This window comes from Salvia hispanica, chromosome 1 (assembly GCF_029641045.1).
Source record: "Salvia hispanica isolate PSC_SH4W2 chromosome 1, Shi_PSC_v1, whole genome shotgun sequence".
NCBI classification, from domain to species: Eukaryota; Viridiplantae; Streptophyta; class Magnoliopsida; order Lamiales; family Lamiaceae; genus Salvia; species Salvia hispanica.
The window spans coordinates 24,531,530-24,548,014 of NC_142692.1; the positions used below are offsets into that span (position 1 = coordinate 24,531,530).

The 16,485-nt window shown below is 38.2% G+C and overlaps 4 protein-coding genes across 6 annotated transcripts; 3 read left to right on the plus strand and 1 right to left on the minus strand.

Moving 5' to 3' along the window:
- On the plus strand, window positions 1-7,512 carry PIP5K9 (phosphatidyl inositol monophosphate 5 kinase). Of its 3 annotated transcripts, none has more exons than XM_089062498.1 (10): window positions 1-186; window positions 344-465; window positions 862-2,177; window positions 2,599-2,766; window positions 3,477-3,642; window positions 4,388-4,498; window positions 5,180-5,367; window positions 5,851-6,008; window positions 6,266-6,428; window positions 6,931-7,512. In XM_089062498.1, the coding sequence occupies exons 3-10, from the start codon at window positions 907-909 to the stop codon at window positions 7,205-7,207; spliced, it is 2,502 nt and encodes an 833-aa protein (XP_088918624.1). In that variant the 5' UTR covers window positions 1-186; window positions 344-465; window positions 862-906; the 3' UTR covers window positions 7,208-7,512. The 3 variants fall into 3 exon arrangements, with proteins under 3 accessions (XP_088918624.1, XP_047980132.1, XP_047980133.1); XM_048124175.2 differs by having other exon boundaries at window positions 411-465; XM_048124176.2 differs by lacking the exon at window positions 344-465.
- Window positions 7,513-7,677: 165 nt separating this feature from the next.
- LOC125221867 (uncharacterized) lies at window positions 7,678-10,760 on the minus strand. The gene is made up of 8 exons (XM_048124177.2): window positions 10,629-10,760; window positions 10,352-10,515; window positions 10,108-10,277; window positions 9,437-9,513; window positions 9,030-9,095; window positions 8,819-8,893; window positions 8,653-8,727; window positions 7,678-8,488 (listed from the first exon to the last, which is right to left on the minus strand). The coding sequence occupies exons 2-8, from the start codon at window positions 10,501-10,503 to the stop codon at window positions 8,120-8,122; spliced, it is 984 nt and encodes a 327-aa protein (XP_047980134.2). The 5' UTR covers window positions 10,504-10,515; window positions 10,629-10,760; the 3' UTR covers window positions 7,678-8,119.
- LOC125221868 (small ribosomal subunit protein bS16m/bS16c-like) lies at window positions 10,756-12,061 on the plus strand. The gene is made up of 3 exons (XM_048124178.2): window positions 10,756-10,889; window positions 11,098-11,143; window positions 11,682-12,061. The coding sequence occupies exons 1-3, from the start codon at window positions 10,757-10,759 to the stop codon at window positions 11,890-11,892; spliced, it is 390 nt and encodes a 129-aa protein (XP_047980135.1). The 5' UTR covers window position 10,756; the 3' UTR covers window positions 11,893-12,061.
- A 1,154-nt stretch (window positions 12,062-13,215) lies between these two features.
- On the plus strand, window positions 13,216-16,175 carry LOC125222521 (ras-related protein RABC2a-like). The gene is made up of 6 exons (XM_048125182.2): window positions 13,216-13,607; window positions 14,373-14,441; window positions 14,602-14,667; window positions 15,147-15,268; window positions 15,626-15,754; window positions 15,846-16,175. Exons 1-6 carry the CDS (start codon window positions 13,469-13,471, stop codon window positions 15,951-15,953), a joined length of 633 nt encoding a protein of 210 aa, XP_047981139.1. The 5' UTR covers window positions 13,216-13,468; the 3' UTR covers window positions 15,954-16,175.
- Window positions 16,176-16,485: the final 310 nt, after the last annotated feature.

Genomic DNA, 16,485 nt, shown 5'->3' on the forward strand with positions numbered 1-16,485 from the left:
TTTAATATCCACAAAGCAATTTGCAGTTTTAAGTCATTTCAGTTTAACTGAGTTTATTGGGATTCGACTCCTTCGCAATTTTTCTTCTTTTAGCAGGATCGAATCCATCTGAAAAGAGTTCAGCTGCACACAATTGCTGCTCAATTCTCATCATTATTCTCTCTCTTCTCTTCCGCTGCATTAAAGGTTTGTTTTTTTTTTTTTTTTCAATTCTCATTTTCCCTTCTGCGATTCTTCGTGTGTTGACTAGTTTGTTTTGTTTTGAAGTCAAGATTTTGGGGTTTTCTTTTTAATTTTCGCCTTTTTTTGTAAAACAAGTATTTTCGATCTTATTATCGTACAGTATTATGTTGAAGATTGGTTTAGGGAGGTCAACGTATGTATGAGTTAATTTGGCTCACACTCCGCAGGAAGAAGAGAGAGAAGTTTGAGCGCAGCAGCTGAGAAGCTAAAACCGCAGTACCAGTACGATTTTTTTGGGGTTTCTTTTTGACTGTTCTTACTTTGTTTTTTCCTAGTGTTTTTTTGTGGTTTAACTTTAATCATGAGTAATTTTTAAGTTTCCCCCCCTCCTTTCAATCCAGTTATTGCATATTGATTCGAATTGAATTATTTGGTAGTGAGTCAATTGACATTTTGCTTTTGTTATCATTGATATTCTGATATGTTTAGAATGGAGAAATTGGACTAAGAAAATTAAATGTGGGTGGGATCTGTTTTTGTTTCTCTGTGTAGTCTTCCAACCTGCTTTGTTTTCAATTACATTGGCCGAGTGTTTGGGAAGTTGGTGTGCTAAACTCATTTTATTTTATGAAAAAGTGACTCTTTTCGGAAGATATTTTGAAGTGCATTCCTTTTCAGGATCTCACGAGAGCATTTGACGGCTGAAACTCTTGAGCATTATGCATGTCTGGCCCTGGGGCCACTGCGAGTAATGTTGAAAGAGGACTCTCTATATCTAACCGGACAAAGTCACTTGATTCCTCCATATCTAATGAGAAAAGCTGTATAAATGAATCTAATGGAGAGGTTTCTCGTTCTTCGTTAGAAACTTTCAGCTTTAGAACTGGAAAGATCTTATTGGGCAATGGAGAGTCTTATTCTGGATTCCTGCATGGCAATGTGCCGGAGGGGGCAGGGGATTATGTCTGGTCAGATGGTTGTAAATATGAGGGTGAGTGGAGAAGTGGGATGAGGCATGGGCATGGAAAACTTCAATGGCCATCTGGTGCCATCTATGAAGGTGAGTTTTCAGGTGGCTATATGCATGGTAATGGAACGTATACTAGACCTGACAAACTGACCTATAAGGGTCGGTGGCGGTTGAATTTAAAGCATGGTTTGGGGTATCAAGATTTCCCAAACCGAGATGTGTTTGAAGGATCATGGATCCAGGGTTCCCCAGAAGGACCTGGGAAGTACACTTGGTCCAACAGAAATGTGTATTCGGGAAATATGAAAGGGGGCAAAATGTCCGGTAAGGGAACTCTCACTTGGATTAATGGTGATTCATATGAAGGCAACTGGTTGAATGGTATGATGCATGGGTTTGGAGTATACACATGGGTTGATGGTGGTTGCTATGTTGGAACTTGGACACGGGGGCTGAAGGATGGGAAAGGTACATTTTATCCAAATGGCAGGAAGCTTCCAGCTAGTCAGCAGTTGTATCTCAATGCTTTGAGAAAAAAAGGACTGCTACCCGACCATAGAAAGCAGAATCAGGTTTCCCATATTCAACATGAAACGGCAACAGATTTGGGAGATGCTAAGGTTGGTTCGAACCGAGCTTCTGTTGAGAATGCATCTGATAAACTCTCCAAGGGAGGCCTACTACATCTGGAACAATCTCACACCTCAAATGTGTCCCTTGAAAGGCGTTGGAGCCTTGAGGTATCCATTGAGAAAGTTTTAGGGCATGTGAGATCATCGAGTGTCTCTGATAGCATTCTGGGAGGTGAAGAAGATGAAGACTTGACTTCTCCAATACTGGAAAGAGAATACATGCAAGGGGTACTGATCACTGAAATCGTATTAAACAACCGCTTTTCACCAACCTCAAGAAGAGCAAATAGGCGGCAAAAGAAACTTGCAAGAGAAATAAAGAGGCCAGGCGAACAAATTATCAAAGGCCATAGGAGTTATGATTTGATGTTAAGTTTGCAGCTCGGAATTAGGTAAGAATATATATTAACAGGAACAAAATATACAGTATGTCATACCAGATGGCTTTTATAGCAATTTTTATTTCTTAAAGATCATCCAAAGTTGCATCTGCATCTATGCATGGAATCAACAAAGCCATCAAAATAAGATGAAGTGCTCATCTCATTCTTTTGCATTATCATAAAGCCAGTTATTGTTCTATCATATGGAGTTCTGTAACTAATAATTCTTAGAGGTAGTTTTTCAGGCCTATGAAGTTTGGTTGATAGGAGAACTGATTGTTTTTCAGATTTCATTTGTTGAGCACAACTGATTTCTGATAGTGTACCTCAGATACAACTATCATTTATTTCTCCATACTATGTCTGATATTCACTATCTTCTTGACCTGTTTCATAAATCAATACTTAAGAGCTGTCATAATATGGTCAGATATACTGTGGGTAAAATTACCCCCATACAAAGGCGAGAAGTCAGGACTACTGATTTCGGTCCTCGTGCCAGCTTTTGGATGAATTTTCCTAAAGAAGGCTCACAGTTGACACCTTCGCATCAGTCTGAGGATTTCAAGTGGAAAGATTATTGCCCTATGGTTTTCAGGTTTGTCCTGGAGCATCACATCCTTTTCATCTTATCAGCTGTTGGATGCCAATTTTCTTGTTATGGATACTTGTGAGATTAGTGAAGTCTTTTAATTTTTTGTTTCATCGTTTCATGCCTCTGTTTCACATCTTTGTGCCCTCATATGGTTTCTTATCATTTATAGTACTCCCTCCGTCCCTCAAAAGCAGGGATGGAGCCAGGAATTTGTAAAAAAGGAGGATAATTTACCTATGAAGAAAATTTAAGAATTTGAGGAGGGGCATTTAGTAAAAAATTAAAAGAAATAAATTTTATTATAGACAATATATATATGGAGAAAAAAAATTGAGGTGGGGCAAATGCCCTTCTTAACGCCTTACTAGATCTGCCCCTGCTCAAAAGTATGAACTGTTTCCTTATTAGTCCGTCCCTGAAAAGTATGAACTTTCTAATTTTTGGAATAGTTAACAACACATTTCCCCTACTCATCATTTTATTTACAACTTATACCATTACACTACACTACTAATGATGTGGAGCCCACTCTCCACTAACACTACTTACACTACTTACACGAACCAAATGTTCATACTTTTCAGGGATGGAGAAAGCATAAAAATGGATTTATGTGTCGCTTTAACTGAAACAATTACACAGTCTCCTACTGGCTTAATTTCCTCCTTTTACTTTGCTTTTGTTCCCATCAATGTTCTTCTTTTCCTTTACAGAAACCTGAGAGAGTTGTTTGGAATTGATGCTGCTGACTACATGATGTCAATCTGTGGAAATGATGCCCTAAGAGAACTTTCATCTCCGGGGAAGAGTGGCAGTGTCTTTTTCCTGTCTCAAGATGATCGTTTTATGATCAAAACACTGCGGAAGTCTGAAGTTAAGGTTCAATATCTGATCTGAAAACCTCTTACTGTCTTGCTCTGAATTTCTTTATACCTTACTTATATTGCATTGTCTGAATGTTACAAACTGCATTTCCCATTTTCGTTATTACTATTTTGTTTGGTTCCAAAGAGGCTGATTGGTGGGCTGAAAACTAAGCTTCATTAAATTATTTGTTTCTGTATTCACATAAGTTGTGCCTGCAAGACTTCAATATATAAAATTAAGAACAAAAATATTTAGGTATTCGGTCTGATTTATTTGCTCGAGGCACACACGTACATAATGGGTTTGTTGAAGTATTCTAATCATTAAATCAGGCTTAATATAATATATGAGTATCATGAAAGATTTGGGGGTTGCACTTGACTGAAGACCACTGCATCTCCAAAGTAGATCCGCCCGTGGGTAGAGAAATGTGTAAGAACTGATTTCACAGGATAGGATGACTTCATTCAACTGAAAGTCTGCTTTTAGACTATAATATTACCCTGATAGATAATTGAAGCAATTAAAATAAGGATGGAAGATATAAATTAAGTTATTCAATAAAGAAAAGTAGAAATGAGAATGCTAGTAATATCTACAAGGAAATTGTGGAGCTAAAAAAATGGAGAAGAATGAAGAAATTTCGAAATTTATAAACCTTCAAATTAGCTTGTACCTTGTGTATGATCATTTTAAAGCATATTGTATTCTTCTGCCAGAGCTATTATGAATTTATGACCAATGATCTCACTTGTAGGTTCTGCTGCGGATGCTTCCAAACTATCATAATCATGTGCGCAGATATGATAATACCCTCATAACAAAGTTTTTTGGTCTTCACAGGATTAAACCTTCTAGTGGTCAAAAGGTAAGGGAGATTATGACAAATTTCTTTGTGCCACTAATATCCCATCATGACATCTTTTTCTTTTCTAATATCAAACTCCTGTATGATTATAATCAGAATAACTCAGATTTTTCCAAGCTTAACAGATGTTTAAATAACCTCACTCAATAATGAAACCTCTAATATTTATATAAAAACAGCAGAAAGACACCTACAATGGAAATGACCTCCCCTACTTATTGATAGTACCGTTGAAATAACTATTTCTGCTTCACTTGAGTTACAGTTAAATATTGTGCTCAGTTATTCCCATAGAAACTACCTATGCTATGATGGATCCAAAATGTTTGTATAGATCACCAATAGATTTTGTCCTTTAATTCTCCAATTCAGGGATAACATGTGTTTATGATATCAATGACATTCTGTTTAAAACGGGAAAAGGTGAGATAATTTGGGCCCCTCTTCTGTTTACGTCTTCAAGGTCTTATCCACAATTCATATGTATTATGTATAACTGTTGGTGGATTGATGGCCCAGTAACTACTGGCCTCTTACACATTGTGGTTGCACTATAAGCACCAGTGATAAAACCTATTCTTCTGCAACACTTTCTTCAGGCAATTATGTCTGTGTTGGTTTTGCTTAATGAACTTGCTTTACTCTCTCATTGTTATGCCAAACCTCCTTACCAATTTGCAGTTTCGCTTTGTTGTGATGGGGAATATGTTCTGCACGGAGTTACGAATCCATCGAAGATTTGATCTTAAAGGTTCTTCATTGGGGCGATCTGCTGACAAAGTTGAAATTGAAGAGAATACTATACTTAAAGATCTGGATTTGAACTACTCCTTCTATTTGGAACCAACTTGGCGAGATGCACTTCTAGAGTAAGTGGGGTTTTATCCTTTTTCTTGGTTTTTCTCTATTTCCATGCTATGGCCATCCCTCACTAATAAAATTCATAGTTTCTAGTCTTCTTTTGTTATCATAGAACTCCATCTTTGATATCTGTAGATATGGATATTCAACTTTTCTTAAAAATGCCATCACCAAGATTTTACCATTTAGGTCCTAGTGATTTGGCTTATCATTGCTTTCCAATAAAATAATTTTCCCAGAAAATTAATACGCACCATCCAATCAAATTTTGATCCCAAATCCAACTTTTATTTTATTGTATTCAGTGTAACAGAGACTAATCCTCAACTGTTTAGAGATTAAAAGACCTAAGTTTTGTTTTGACTTGGCATGCTTGTATTTGGTGTTTTTTTCATGGTCAGTTTTGTTCTTTTTCTATGTGATAATAGAGTGAACTTACCTGGCTTACTTGATAACACAGTAGCTCTGCTATTTGATTCATCTACATGCAGGCAGATCAAAATAGACAGCAAATTCTTGGAATCAGAGGACATAATGGATTACAGCTTGTTACTCGGAGTTCATTATCGAGCACCACAACATCTACGCTCTCTAATGTCTTATAGCCAGCGCATCTCTGTGGATGCATTGGGGATCGTCGCTGAAGATGGTAAGTTCGGCATGTTCAACCACTCATTAGATCTGGAGTGTATTGAACTTGTGTACATCTTCAAATGGACAGTCGCATTAGTATTTGATTTTCCGCTTCTTGCTTTAAGTAAAATTCATGTAGGAAACTACCTTGCATAGGACACAGCATGCCAATATTCTAATATCCATGCCAAAAGCATAATGCGTACTATTCAACTTCGAACTTTCCAAGTTTCTGATGATCTTCTCCCTTTTGATGCTGATTAAAACCTCAAGAGTCCATGGAGGATGAAATATCACCACAAGGCCTTGTTTTGGTCCCACGCAGTTCTGACGACAGTAGTGTGGTTACGGGACCACATATTAGAGGCAGCCGACTGCGTGCATCATCCTCAACTGGGGATGAGGAAGTAGATCTTCTCCTCCCGGGAACAGCAAGGTAATACAATGTAACTGAACGTTTTAGTATTTTAGTCTTCACTAATTGTTTTAAATTTGAAAGCTTATTACTAGATTAGATCTCTTTAGTAGAGGCAATTCACTAAGGTCCATGAGTATAGAGAGGTTAGTTTCACTATCTCAATGAGGTGGGAAGGCTCTATACATGTGAGGTTCCTCTAGGATGAAATGATGAACCATATCACAATTTTCCAGATTTTACTGAACATCATCTTAAACAATAATTGAATTAGAGGGATTGTGTGAGATATCTTCTCTGTTCAAAGCTGTTTGAAAAGGTAGAATGTTATATGGAGTTTTAACCATAGGTAAGTAGGTATTCTAATACCACGGAAGTCTCTCTGACTTTGGATGTTAGAACTATAGTCTTAACATTGAAACCACAATAACAACAAGATATGCAAGCCTTATACTTGTACAAACGACTGGACCAACATTTTTCCATGCAGCATATCTCTGTCATACTAAGATTTTTTTAACAGGCTCCAGATCCAACTTGGGGTGAATATGCCAGCAAGAGCCGAGAAACTTCATGGGGATGATGCTAGGGAAGCTTTTCAGGAGGTTTATGACGTGGTCTTATATTTGGGCATTATCGATATCCTGCAAGAGTACAATATAACTAAAAAGATAGAACATGCCTACAAATCCGTGCAATTTGATTCGGTGAAGATCTCTGCTGTTGACCCGAAATTCTACTCAGAACGCTTTCTGGAATTCATCCAAAAGGTGTTTCCATCAAATGGTGTCCCAGGATAGAACACCCAAGCGATCTTCTCATTGTCATTTTGGGCAATGAAGACAGCCAGTTTTTCCAACCATAAAAAAGCTGCCGGTGGAAATCTTTTTTGCTGGCTGAATATTTGTGGATCTTGCTAATAGGTTGAGCAGAGCTGATCGACTCTATTCTGAGTCCATGCATAAACTCTGTAATTTTGTTATTGTATTCTACGAGCTACCCTAGTAAATAAACACTTATATTTAATTTGTCAAATTTCAACAATCCCAGCTACTTGACAGTAGATGTATCATATTATTTGATAATATATAGCTGCACTGAGAAACTATGGCTGTTAGTTTAAATTTTCCCGCTTAAAAAAACAAATCACTTGAGAGTTCTATATTTTGCTTAACAAGGCAAGGCCTCTCGTTTGATTGAAGATACTACTAAATATACATATCAAATGTAGACATGCTTTTGAGTTGTTGCAGTATTAAAAGCGAACGAGTAGTAAAAGCAATCTCAATGACGACATGCCAGCCAAATGTGGACAATAAGGTTGCAGCAAAATGAGGAATTCGTCAACAGTGAAGGCCTGAAGAAAACTACTTGAGATGGTAGTAGAATACAATTTCCTTTTTCAACAAGGCCAATCAGCATATAATGAGGCTATAAGGTCTTCTATTGATACAACATGGACCATATCTATCCTCACAGCGCGGTTTTACAAAAATGCTTCAAAGACGCAGAAATCAAACTGCAATCACACTCGCACCAGAAAACGATTCCTTCAATTCAATCTTTATTGCCCCCACTCCACACTAGTATTGCATCCAAGATGACCACTGTCCACCATCGTAGGTTTCTGTTGTATAAATGAAACAGCCTTACACCAGAAGATTTCTGTCATATAACATCTATCACACAGAATGTGTAGCAGATTTGAGGGTTCAACCCATGTTAGGTGGAGGGGGTTGGTACATTCCAGGACCCTGCATTTGCTGCCCAGGGAAACCTTGAGGAGGTGGCATAGGAGGCCTTCCCATTTGTGCACCAGGGGTAAAATTTGCCATATGACCACTGCCAACAGGGGGAGGAGGTGGGGCGGGCAGATTTCCACCAGGAGGCATAGGCCTTGGCCCATTGGTTAGAGGAGGAGGAGGTAAGGATCCAGGCATTGGAGGCCTAGGAGGATTACCACTTGGTGGTGCTGGAGGGGGTCCTTGTGGAGGAGGTGGTGGCGGCAAAGTCCCATTAGCTGCAGGAGGAGGTTGAGGTTTATTTGCCTCTGGTGGTTTCGTCTTAAAGTACAACTGCAACTGCACATTCCACAAAGAAAACATGATTAAGGCATAAGATTCTCAAGTGTAAGATACCAGTGATGTGCAGCCTTCATCAGTTAACCTAGGACCAAGCTAGGTAACTAGGTGTGTAGTATCATTTATACCATGATATGTACACTTTTAAAAGAAGTGGTTCATACCGTGAACATCTTTGAGTCTGGATCCCAGTGGGAGAAGAATTTGGGAGTTGACTTGTCAATCTCTATACTCGGAACCTAAAAGATAAACATCAAGGGATGAGCTTACCAGAATTAGTAATTGACTATATGCATACATACTGCATTTATAGTGGGAATGAATTATTACCTTGAAAGCTATAATTTCATATGGTTCAGCAGCAAACAATAGGTATTGATACCTTTTATCGAACGGCTGAACTTTCTGCAATTTCATCCAGAGTTGCGTGAATATAAATGGAAACGCATTGATAAAAAGAATTTGAGCAACAAGAGAATCAGTACAAGTAACCGGTACTCAATATCAGATGTATAAGGCTAGCTGCAGCGAAAGAAGGTACCTGCTCAAAGGATGACATAAACCGATGTCTTGGCTTTGTATTGTCCTCAATCTCAGGATATTCTATCTGGAATGACCAAATCATAGAAATACTTCAGAAAGTACATTATTAATTTCTGGCTGTCAATGTCACAATGTGACATACTAAGAAGCAGAAATTGATGTCAATTCTAAACTCATGTCTGTTTTTTGGCATCCTATGCCCCATGCTGAGGCTATACAAGAATGATATCGTAGTAATAAGCTGCAATAAGGAGGTGCCTTACAACAAATTTTCAAAATAAACCAGAAGCGCACAAATAAGAAAGAAAACACTTGCTACATATGTGAACACTGATTCTAATAGAATATCAAGCATGGCTATTTTGATTTGCATGATAAAACATACAAAAAGCACATAATGCAAACCTGGAAAAGCAGTGACCTCTGTTTGGTCTCTGGGTCAAATTGCTTGGTCACACGATATCCAGGCCGACCAATTTTAACTGCCACAGCAAGAACAAGTCTTAACTACACAGTAGGATGGTATGAAGGGAAAACTGAATAATTGCTTAACCATATAAATTAATCATAAGTACAGAACTAAATCAGTAAAAGAATGACCCTGGACAGATACAACAACCAAACACAAACAATATCAAACACCTATGCACTATTAAGCTTCAGTGACTTAGCAACAAATTGTCAACGGTTCCAATTATTATGAGAATTCTACAAAATGTAATTTGGACTCCAAAAATATTACAGAGTAGTTAATTTCTCAAATGTTACTTTTATACTGTTAAGAAGTTATATCAGGCACATTGCTTGATGAAAACAATAAATGCATGATCAATTTCAATAAAACAGATACTTCTTTTCATATATTCACAAATTCACGGTGCAAATAAGTAGTACTCCATAAACTAACGCGTTAGAAAATAACTTTCTACAATCGAAGCATTTGAATGATGGGGACAAAAATAATACTCCTACCAAAAAACAATTAGAAAAGCCTAGGCGAAATAAAGCAATACTGGAAACAGCAATTCATCGACAAATTAAAACGTTGATTAAAAGCAAATGGATTGATCATTTACCAACTTTCTTCAGATTGACTTTGCGCTTATGAGGTTGCGGCTGAGCCGGAGCTTCTTTGGCTTCACGAGCTGCTCGCTTAGCCAAGTTGGTCTGGTGACGCTTTCCCTGTGTGTGCGCCAAGTAATTCCCCTCATTGTTGTGCAAGGTCAAGCAGAGCTTACACTCGTAGCTGCAACAAGATCACGTCAAAGAACGCGAATCAAAAGAAGAAAGCACTTAGGCGCTAAATTCTAGGGTTTTTACCTTCCAAGGTGATTGCGCATGAAATAGGGATCTTTGGCCAAATCAATGGTTTCGAGGGCAAGTCGGCGGAGCCGCTCCCTTCGGTCGATGGCCTCATTCTGAGCGGTAGCGGCGCCTCCGCTTCCCGGCTTCGAACCCCACTCCCTGTCCATTTCTGTGTAAATCTGCGCGGAATGGAGGAGATGAGAGAGATAAACGGCATAATAAAAGTCAAATTATTGTTTAAGAATGGGCCCGAGTTTATGGGCCTAACAAAGAAGCCCAAATATCCGCTTACACAACAACAAAAGTTAGATCGGTAGAGATTGCTCCTCTCTGGTTTCGATTAGCTAAATTTGTGTTCCGGAAACCAAACCCTCTTTTGAGCTTTCCCCCTTTGGAATTCACTCTCGCACGCAGTTAAAGATGGCAGTACGATTGAGGCTGTCGAGATTTGGATGTAGGAACAAGCCATTCTACAGATTGATGGCTGCAGATAGCCGATCTCCTAGAGACGGCAAACATTTGGAAGTGTTGGGCTACTACAACCCCCTTCCTGGTAACCCTAGAATTTATTTTAATTACGCAACTGCTTCAATTTTTTGTTGAGTCCCGATATACATTGTTTTTATTCGAAAAATATTATTTGCGATTCTCATCCTCAGATTCTATGCGCTTTACGCTGCGTAATTCCTTGTACAGAGCTGATTGCAGCTTCAGTTCTATCTACAAAAGGCTAATCAGCTTTGATTTGCAATATTATGCAGGTCAGGATGGCGGCAAACGAATGGGAGTTAACTTTGACAGGGTGAAGTAAGTGGCTTTATAGCACTAGTTCATTTCAAACTTGTTCATTTTTTAAGAATCATCTCACGACTTCTCTTTGCTGACATTTTGATTGTTGGATAAAATATAGGAGAGTCTCACACTATAATTACCCAAAATTGTACTACTAGTATTTTCAATTTTTTGTGTTAACAATCGAATTTTGGCTAGCTAGTGTCCGAAGATGCGATACTCTCCAGTTATGGTTAGCAGCTGTGTGAATTAACTCAACTTCCATTTTTCTTTCTGGATATCCCTCTTGTTCATGTTGCGTGCCTTGTACTATCAACTTCTCGTCAGCGGGCCAATTTACATAAACATGGATTAAGTACACATTTTAGGTTAATTTTGGTCACATAACTTCAAGATAGAAGAGTTATCTACCCTACCAAACTGCCCCTTAGTATTGGTGTTAACATCATAGATTTTCAGATTTATTCAAGCTTCCACGGACAGTAAAAGAGAGTATATGTTTGCTAAAGTGCACGAATGTTCCGATATCCTGATGTCTCCAATCACCATACAGGTACTGGCTTTCCGTTGGCGCACAGCCCTCTGATCCTGTTCAGCGCCTTCTATTTCGAGCAGGCTTATTACCCCCACCTCCCATGCTAGCAATGGGACGGAAAGGAGGCGCACGAGACATGCGCCCAGTTGATCCACTGAGTGGGCGTTTTATGACAGAGGCGATGCAAGTAAAGCAGAAAGTTGATGATGGTGAGAGTGAGAGTTGTTGACATTTCAGGCTTAAGATATAAGTTGGTGCATTGTTGACCTTTTTTGTCATGTATGCCTTCCCTGAACATGGACTAGAGGGATATCCAGAAAAAATGGTTTGTATCAACCTTTCTTATGCTTAGTAGATCATTATCAGCTTTTTCCTAGCTGGTTTGTTGGTTGTGATTATCATGTGTGCTGTTTATTTAATTATTAAGCAGGATAGAGCAATCTTTTCCCTCTGTAGGAGGGTGAGTCTAGTACTAAAGCTCATTCTTTGTATGATGGAATGAAAGGGTGGACTGAATGAGGATGGAAATGGAACGAAGATGTGTATGAATGACATCTTTTTGCATTTTCATTCCATTCTCTCCTTCATTTTATCTTACCGAACAAATGAAATGGAAGGAAGAATCACATCCCATCCCATCATTCCATGCGATCAAACCTAGAAGGGTCTAAGTTTTTGAAAAGGAGGCTTCTTCAAAGGCTATTTTTGGTACATCATATTGGTCGGTGATAATTTCCTCATTTTCCTCCAACATGCTGATTTTCGGTGATTATCGAATGCTTCCAAAATGGTTCTAGTTGAAGATCTAACATGAATTTTATTTGGGTCTATTGACACAGAAAAATGGGGTTGCATATAGTGGCATTGCCTATGGTGATGGTATGTCAGGTGCTCCCTTTGTCTTTGTATTGCAAAGAAAGAGAGAGATGCATGCACCATAATTAATTCCACGTTTCACAGAACACCAATTCCTTGTAGAAGGTCCTTTTGTGTCTTCTTTTGTTACATAATATCACTTGTTTTATATGGGCCCAGTGTGTCCACATGAGGGCCGTCACAAATGCCCAATTGCAATCATAACCATCATTAATATGCGTAAACACTAGTATGAGGTTTATTATCTTACCTTTTCAGTTCTCTTTTCAGAAAGAATGAAGCTGCCTTCATCTGGGGCAGCATTAAATTAAAATACGATATCAATGATTCGAGAGAAAAAAGTGAAAACGATGGTCTACTATCAACCATACTTTTGTTTTGAATATTTCACTTATTTAATCATGATTTACAGCCTTAAACCGGCATAAAGTAGCACTTGGTAGTAGGATCGATCTATGTTAATTGTTTTAAAAAATAATCGAAGCAGGCCCATTAAAACCCTAATTACAATCACAAAAGGCCTACCAAAATATATGCAGATGGAGCCCATCCATCATAACTTCCATCACCCCCGACTTTATCGTTTAATTACAAGATTGCCATTTTGGTCAGTCACAGCAACCACGTTGCGTTTCGTCTCGCAAAAACGGAATCGAATCTAATTCTAATCTATCAAAAAAAAGAAAGGAATAAACGTTACCTTTCAAATTTGGTAGAGAGATAAAAAAGCTCCTCCTCCTCAGCCTAGCCTTTTGAGTTCTCCATCCCTCTCCAATTGATTGCGCATTGTCACTGTTGAGGTTGTTGAGCACCTACACGATAGGTACAAGGACAGAGAGTTCCTCTTATATTTAACCTGCTCTATCGTCTACATATTTAGAGAGAGAAGGTAACTGTACATTTCTAGAGAGAGAAAGTGACGTGCTCCGATGGGGAGTTCAGGTCAGGGGCAGAGCAACTATGATCTATCGTTTAAGATCCTGCTCATCGGAGATTCCGCCGTCGGCAAGAGCAGCCTGCTCGTCAGTTTCATTTCCAACGTAGTCGACGATCTTTCCCCTACCGTAGGTATTTATCCGCTCTCATTCATCGCGTGAAGTCTAGTCAAGTTGTGAGCTAAGCTGTCAGATTCATGATTTATGCAAATTCATTTCAATTTCGTTGATTTTTTTTGTTGAATTTGATCCTGGATTTGTTTGTTTTTGTGATTACTGCTGGACTGATTCGTCGACGTTGATGCAAGCGGGGATTTCGGTTATTGTTTCTTTACTTGTTGTAGATAGTTAGATATTGGAGCTATTTTGGTAGCGTAGAAACCGGCTCAAGTGCTGTTAGCATTCTAGTTTTAGATTAAATTAGGCATGAATTGTCGATCAGTTGGCTTGTTGTTTGTATCTTGTTTCAGGTGTAGAGTATATTTGGCATGAGTAACCAGCAATTTAGATTTGGTCAAATTATTTCAACTTTACTTCATTGGGTGTTGTCATTTTCATGCAACCTCCGGTGAGATTTATATATATTAACAATGATATTAGGCACTACACATGGTGTAAATGCTGCATTAAAAAATATGCAAACCTTGGTGTTGTCGAGGTAGATGTTTGAAATTCTAAACCACTAACATGAGTGGAGGGATAGCCGAAATCTTATGGCTAGAACACTAGGAATATTAAGCTGTTCAACTATGAGCCCTCCTTATTCATTAATAGTTTTTTAATATACAAGTTAGAATTCACCGACCTTATGGTTTATTTGAATCTTTAAAAATTAAGGGTCTCCAAATTACTCATATGATTATAACTGTTGTGTACTTCTGTTTTATTGAAAATCTAGGTGTGGATTTTAAGATCAAGTTTCTCACTGTTAGTGGGAAGAAACTGAAGCTTACCATTTGGGACACAGGTAATATCTTTGTAGCAATCTTGGCTTTACTCAATCAATTTTTAAAGGAATTATAAGTAATTTTCATGCTTCTGTTATGTTGAGTCCATGATTAAGATGTATGATGACAATGCTTCTGTCATTTTGCTTCTCAACAATGAATTTACTATGTCTTTTGCAGCTGGACAAGAAAGATTTAGGACGCTAACAAGCTCATATTATAGAGGTGCTCATGGAATCATTCTCGGTAAGCGATGAATGAACCAAGAAAGTTTAATGAGTTTTACCTGGTTGAGAATATTGAGATGTTCTGTTATTGAAATGGGAAATGGCCTGATTTTTTTTCACCAAAGTGGTATGCACCTGATTCGGCCAAATTATAAATGTATCTCTTCGGGGTTTTTTTTACATACCACTCTTCATGTCTCTCCTAGTTTAATCCCAACCTATGACACCCGGTACTATATTACAGTCAATCACTCCTATGACCCCTTCTGGAAATTGGCACTTTTAAGTTGGAGCAAATGCAAATTCTGATTGAGAAAATTTCCATTTTCTTCTCATTTGAAAGAGAAAGATAGTTTCCTACAGTATACACCTTCCATACTTTTAATCTGCTACATTAGCTTTGTGTTCTTACAGATCCTCTTGTTCTCAATATTCTTATGTAGAAAATCTTTAGCTTTTGATGTCTCACCAATTCAATCGGTTAACTTCTCATTGTAGTTTATGACGTTACAAGGAGAGATACATTTACAAACTTATCTGATGTATGGGCTAAGGAGCTGGAGCTATACTCCACCAATGAGGATTGCTTGAAGATGCTTGTTGGGAATAAAGTCGATAGGGTTAATCCTCGTCTCGCTTCTTTTTATCCTTTTGCTTTACTTTTATGCTCGTGAAACATTATTCAAGGCACAAATGTTATTTTACCACTCTGATGTAAATAGCTCTCACATTCCATTCACTATTGTACGCTAGTGTAGTTCAATGTTCTTAACGAGCACATACCTAGTTGGTGTTGCACAATTGGGCACAGATACAGATCACGCTTCTAGAGGGCTATATATTAGCCTACATAGGATGTCTATGATTTAATTCCAATTGTATTCGTCTGTTGCAAGAAACTCAGCTGGTCTGTGCTGTCTGTTAAAACAACTTTGTCACATTTTCTGTCTAACCAAGTGCTTATTTTTTACGTTAAGGAATCTGAACGAGTTGTAAGCAGGGAAGAAGGGATGAGTCTTGCGAAAGACCTTGGATGTCTGTTCTTGGAATGCAGCGCCAGAACTCGAGAAAATGTTGAGCAATGTTTCTCAGAACTAGCATTGAAGGTTTACATGCATTACCATCCAAAGATAACATGACCTATTTCATTTTATTTAGAGATATAGTTAACTGTCTCGTTTTTCCCATTTTCCTCAGATAATGGAGGTGCCAAGGCTGCTCGAAGAAGGATCAACAGTGAAGAGAAATATCTTGAAACAGAAACAAGAACATCAGACACCCCCCAGTGGTGGTTGCTGCACGTAGAATCACAATGAGATGATGCCAGACAACATTTCACATGCTTTCTAAGCGGCGGGTTCATATGTTCACAATGTGTAAATGATAGTTTGCTTCTTTTCCCTCTACTGCTTCTGGGTATCACTCTGTGTATGTGCTGCTGTTTATTGTAAAACTGTTAACACTTGTAAAGCTGTTGATCACTTTGGTGTTCTGATCTATATTAGTCCGGTTGAGGATACACCTAAATCAACGGTTCCGTCCTGATATTTGGTTTTAATGCATATTACATGATGAGCTGATGTAGCATGGTGAAGATAACATAAGCAGCATAAGGGCTGAAATATACAACTAGTATGTTTTAATAGGACGAGCATTCATTTGCAAGCGAAGATTAGTATTTCTAGTTTCCAAAAGCATAGATAGATTAAATATGGGGTTTGCCTCAGACAAGAAGCAAAACAAAAACACAGATTCTGACAGCTTTGTTCTTTTATGTTGACAGTTAGCAAAACAAATTTTATACTTAAAAATGAGCAATGCAGCATCAAACCTACAG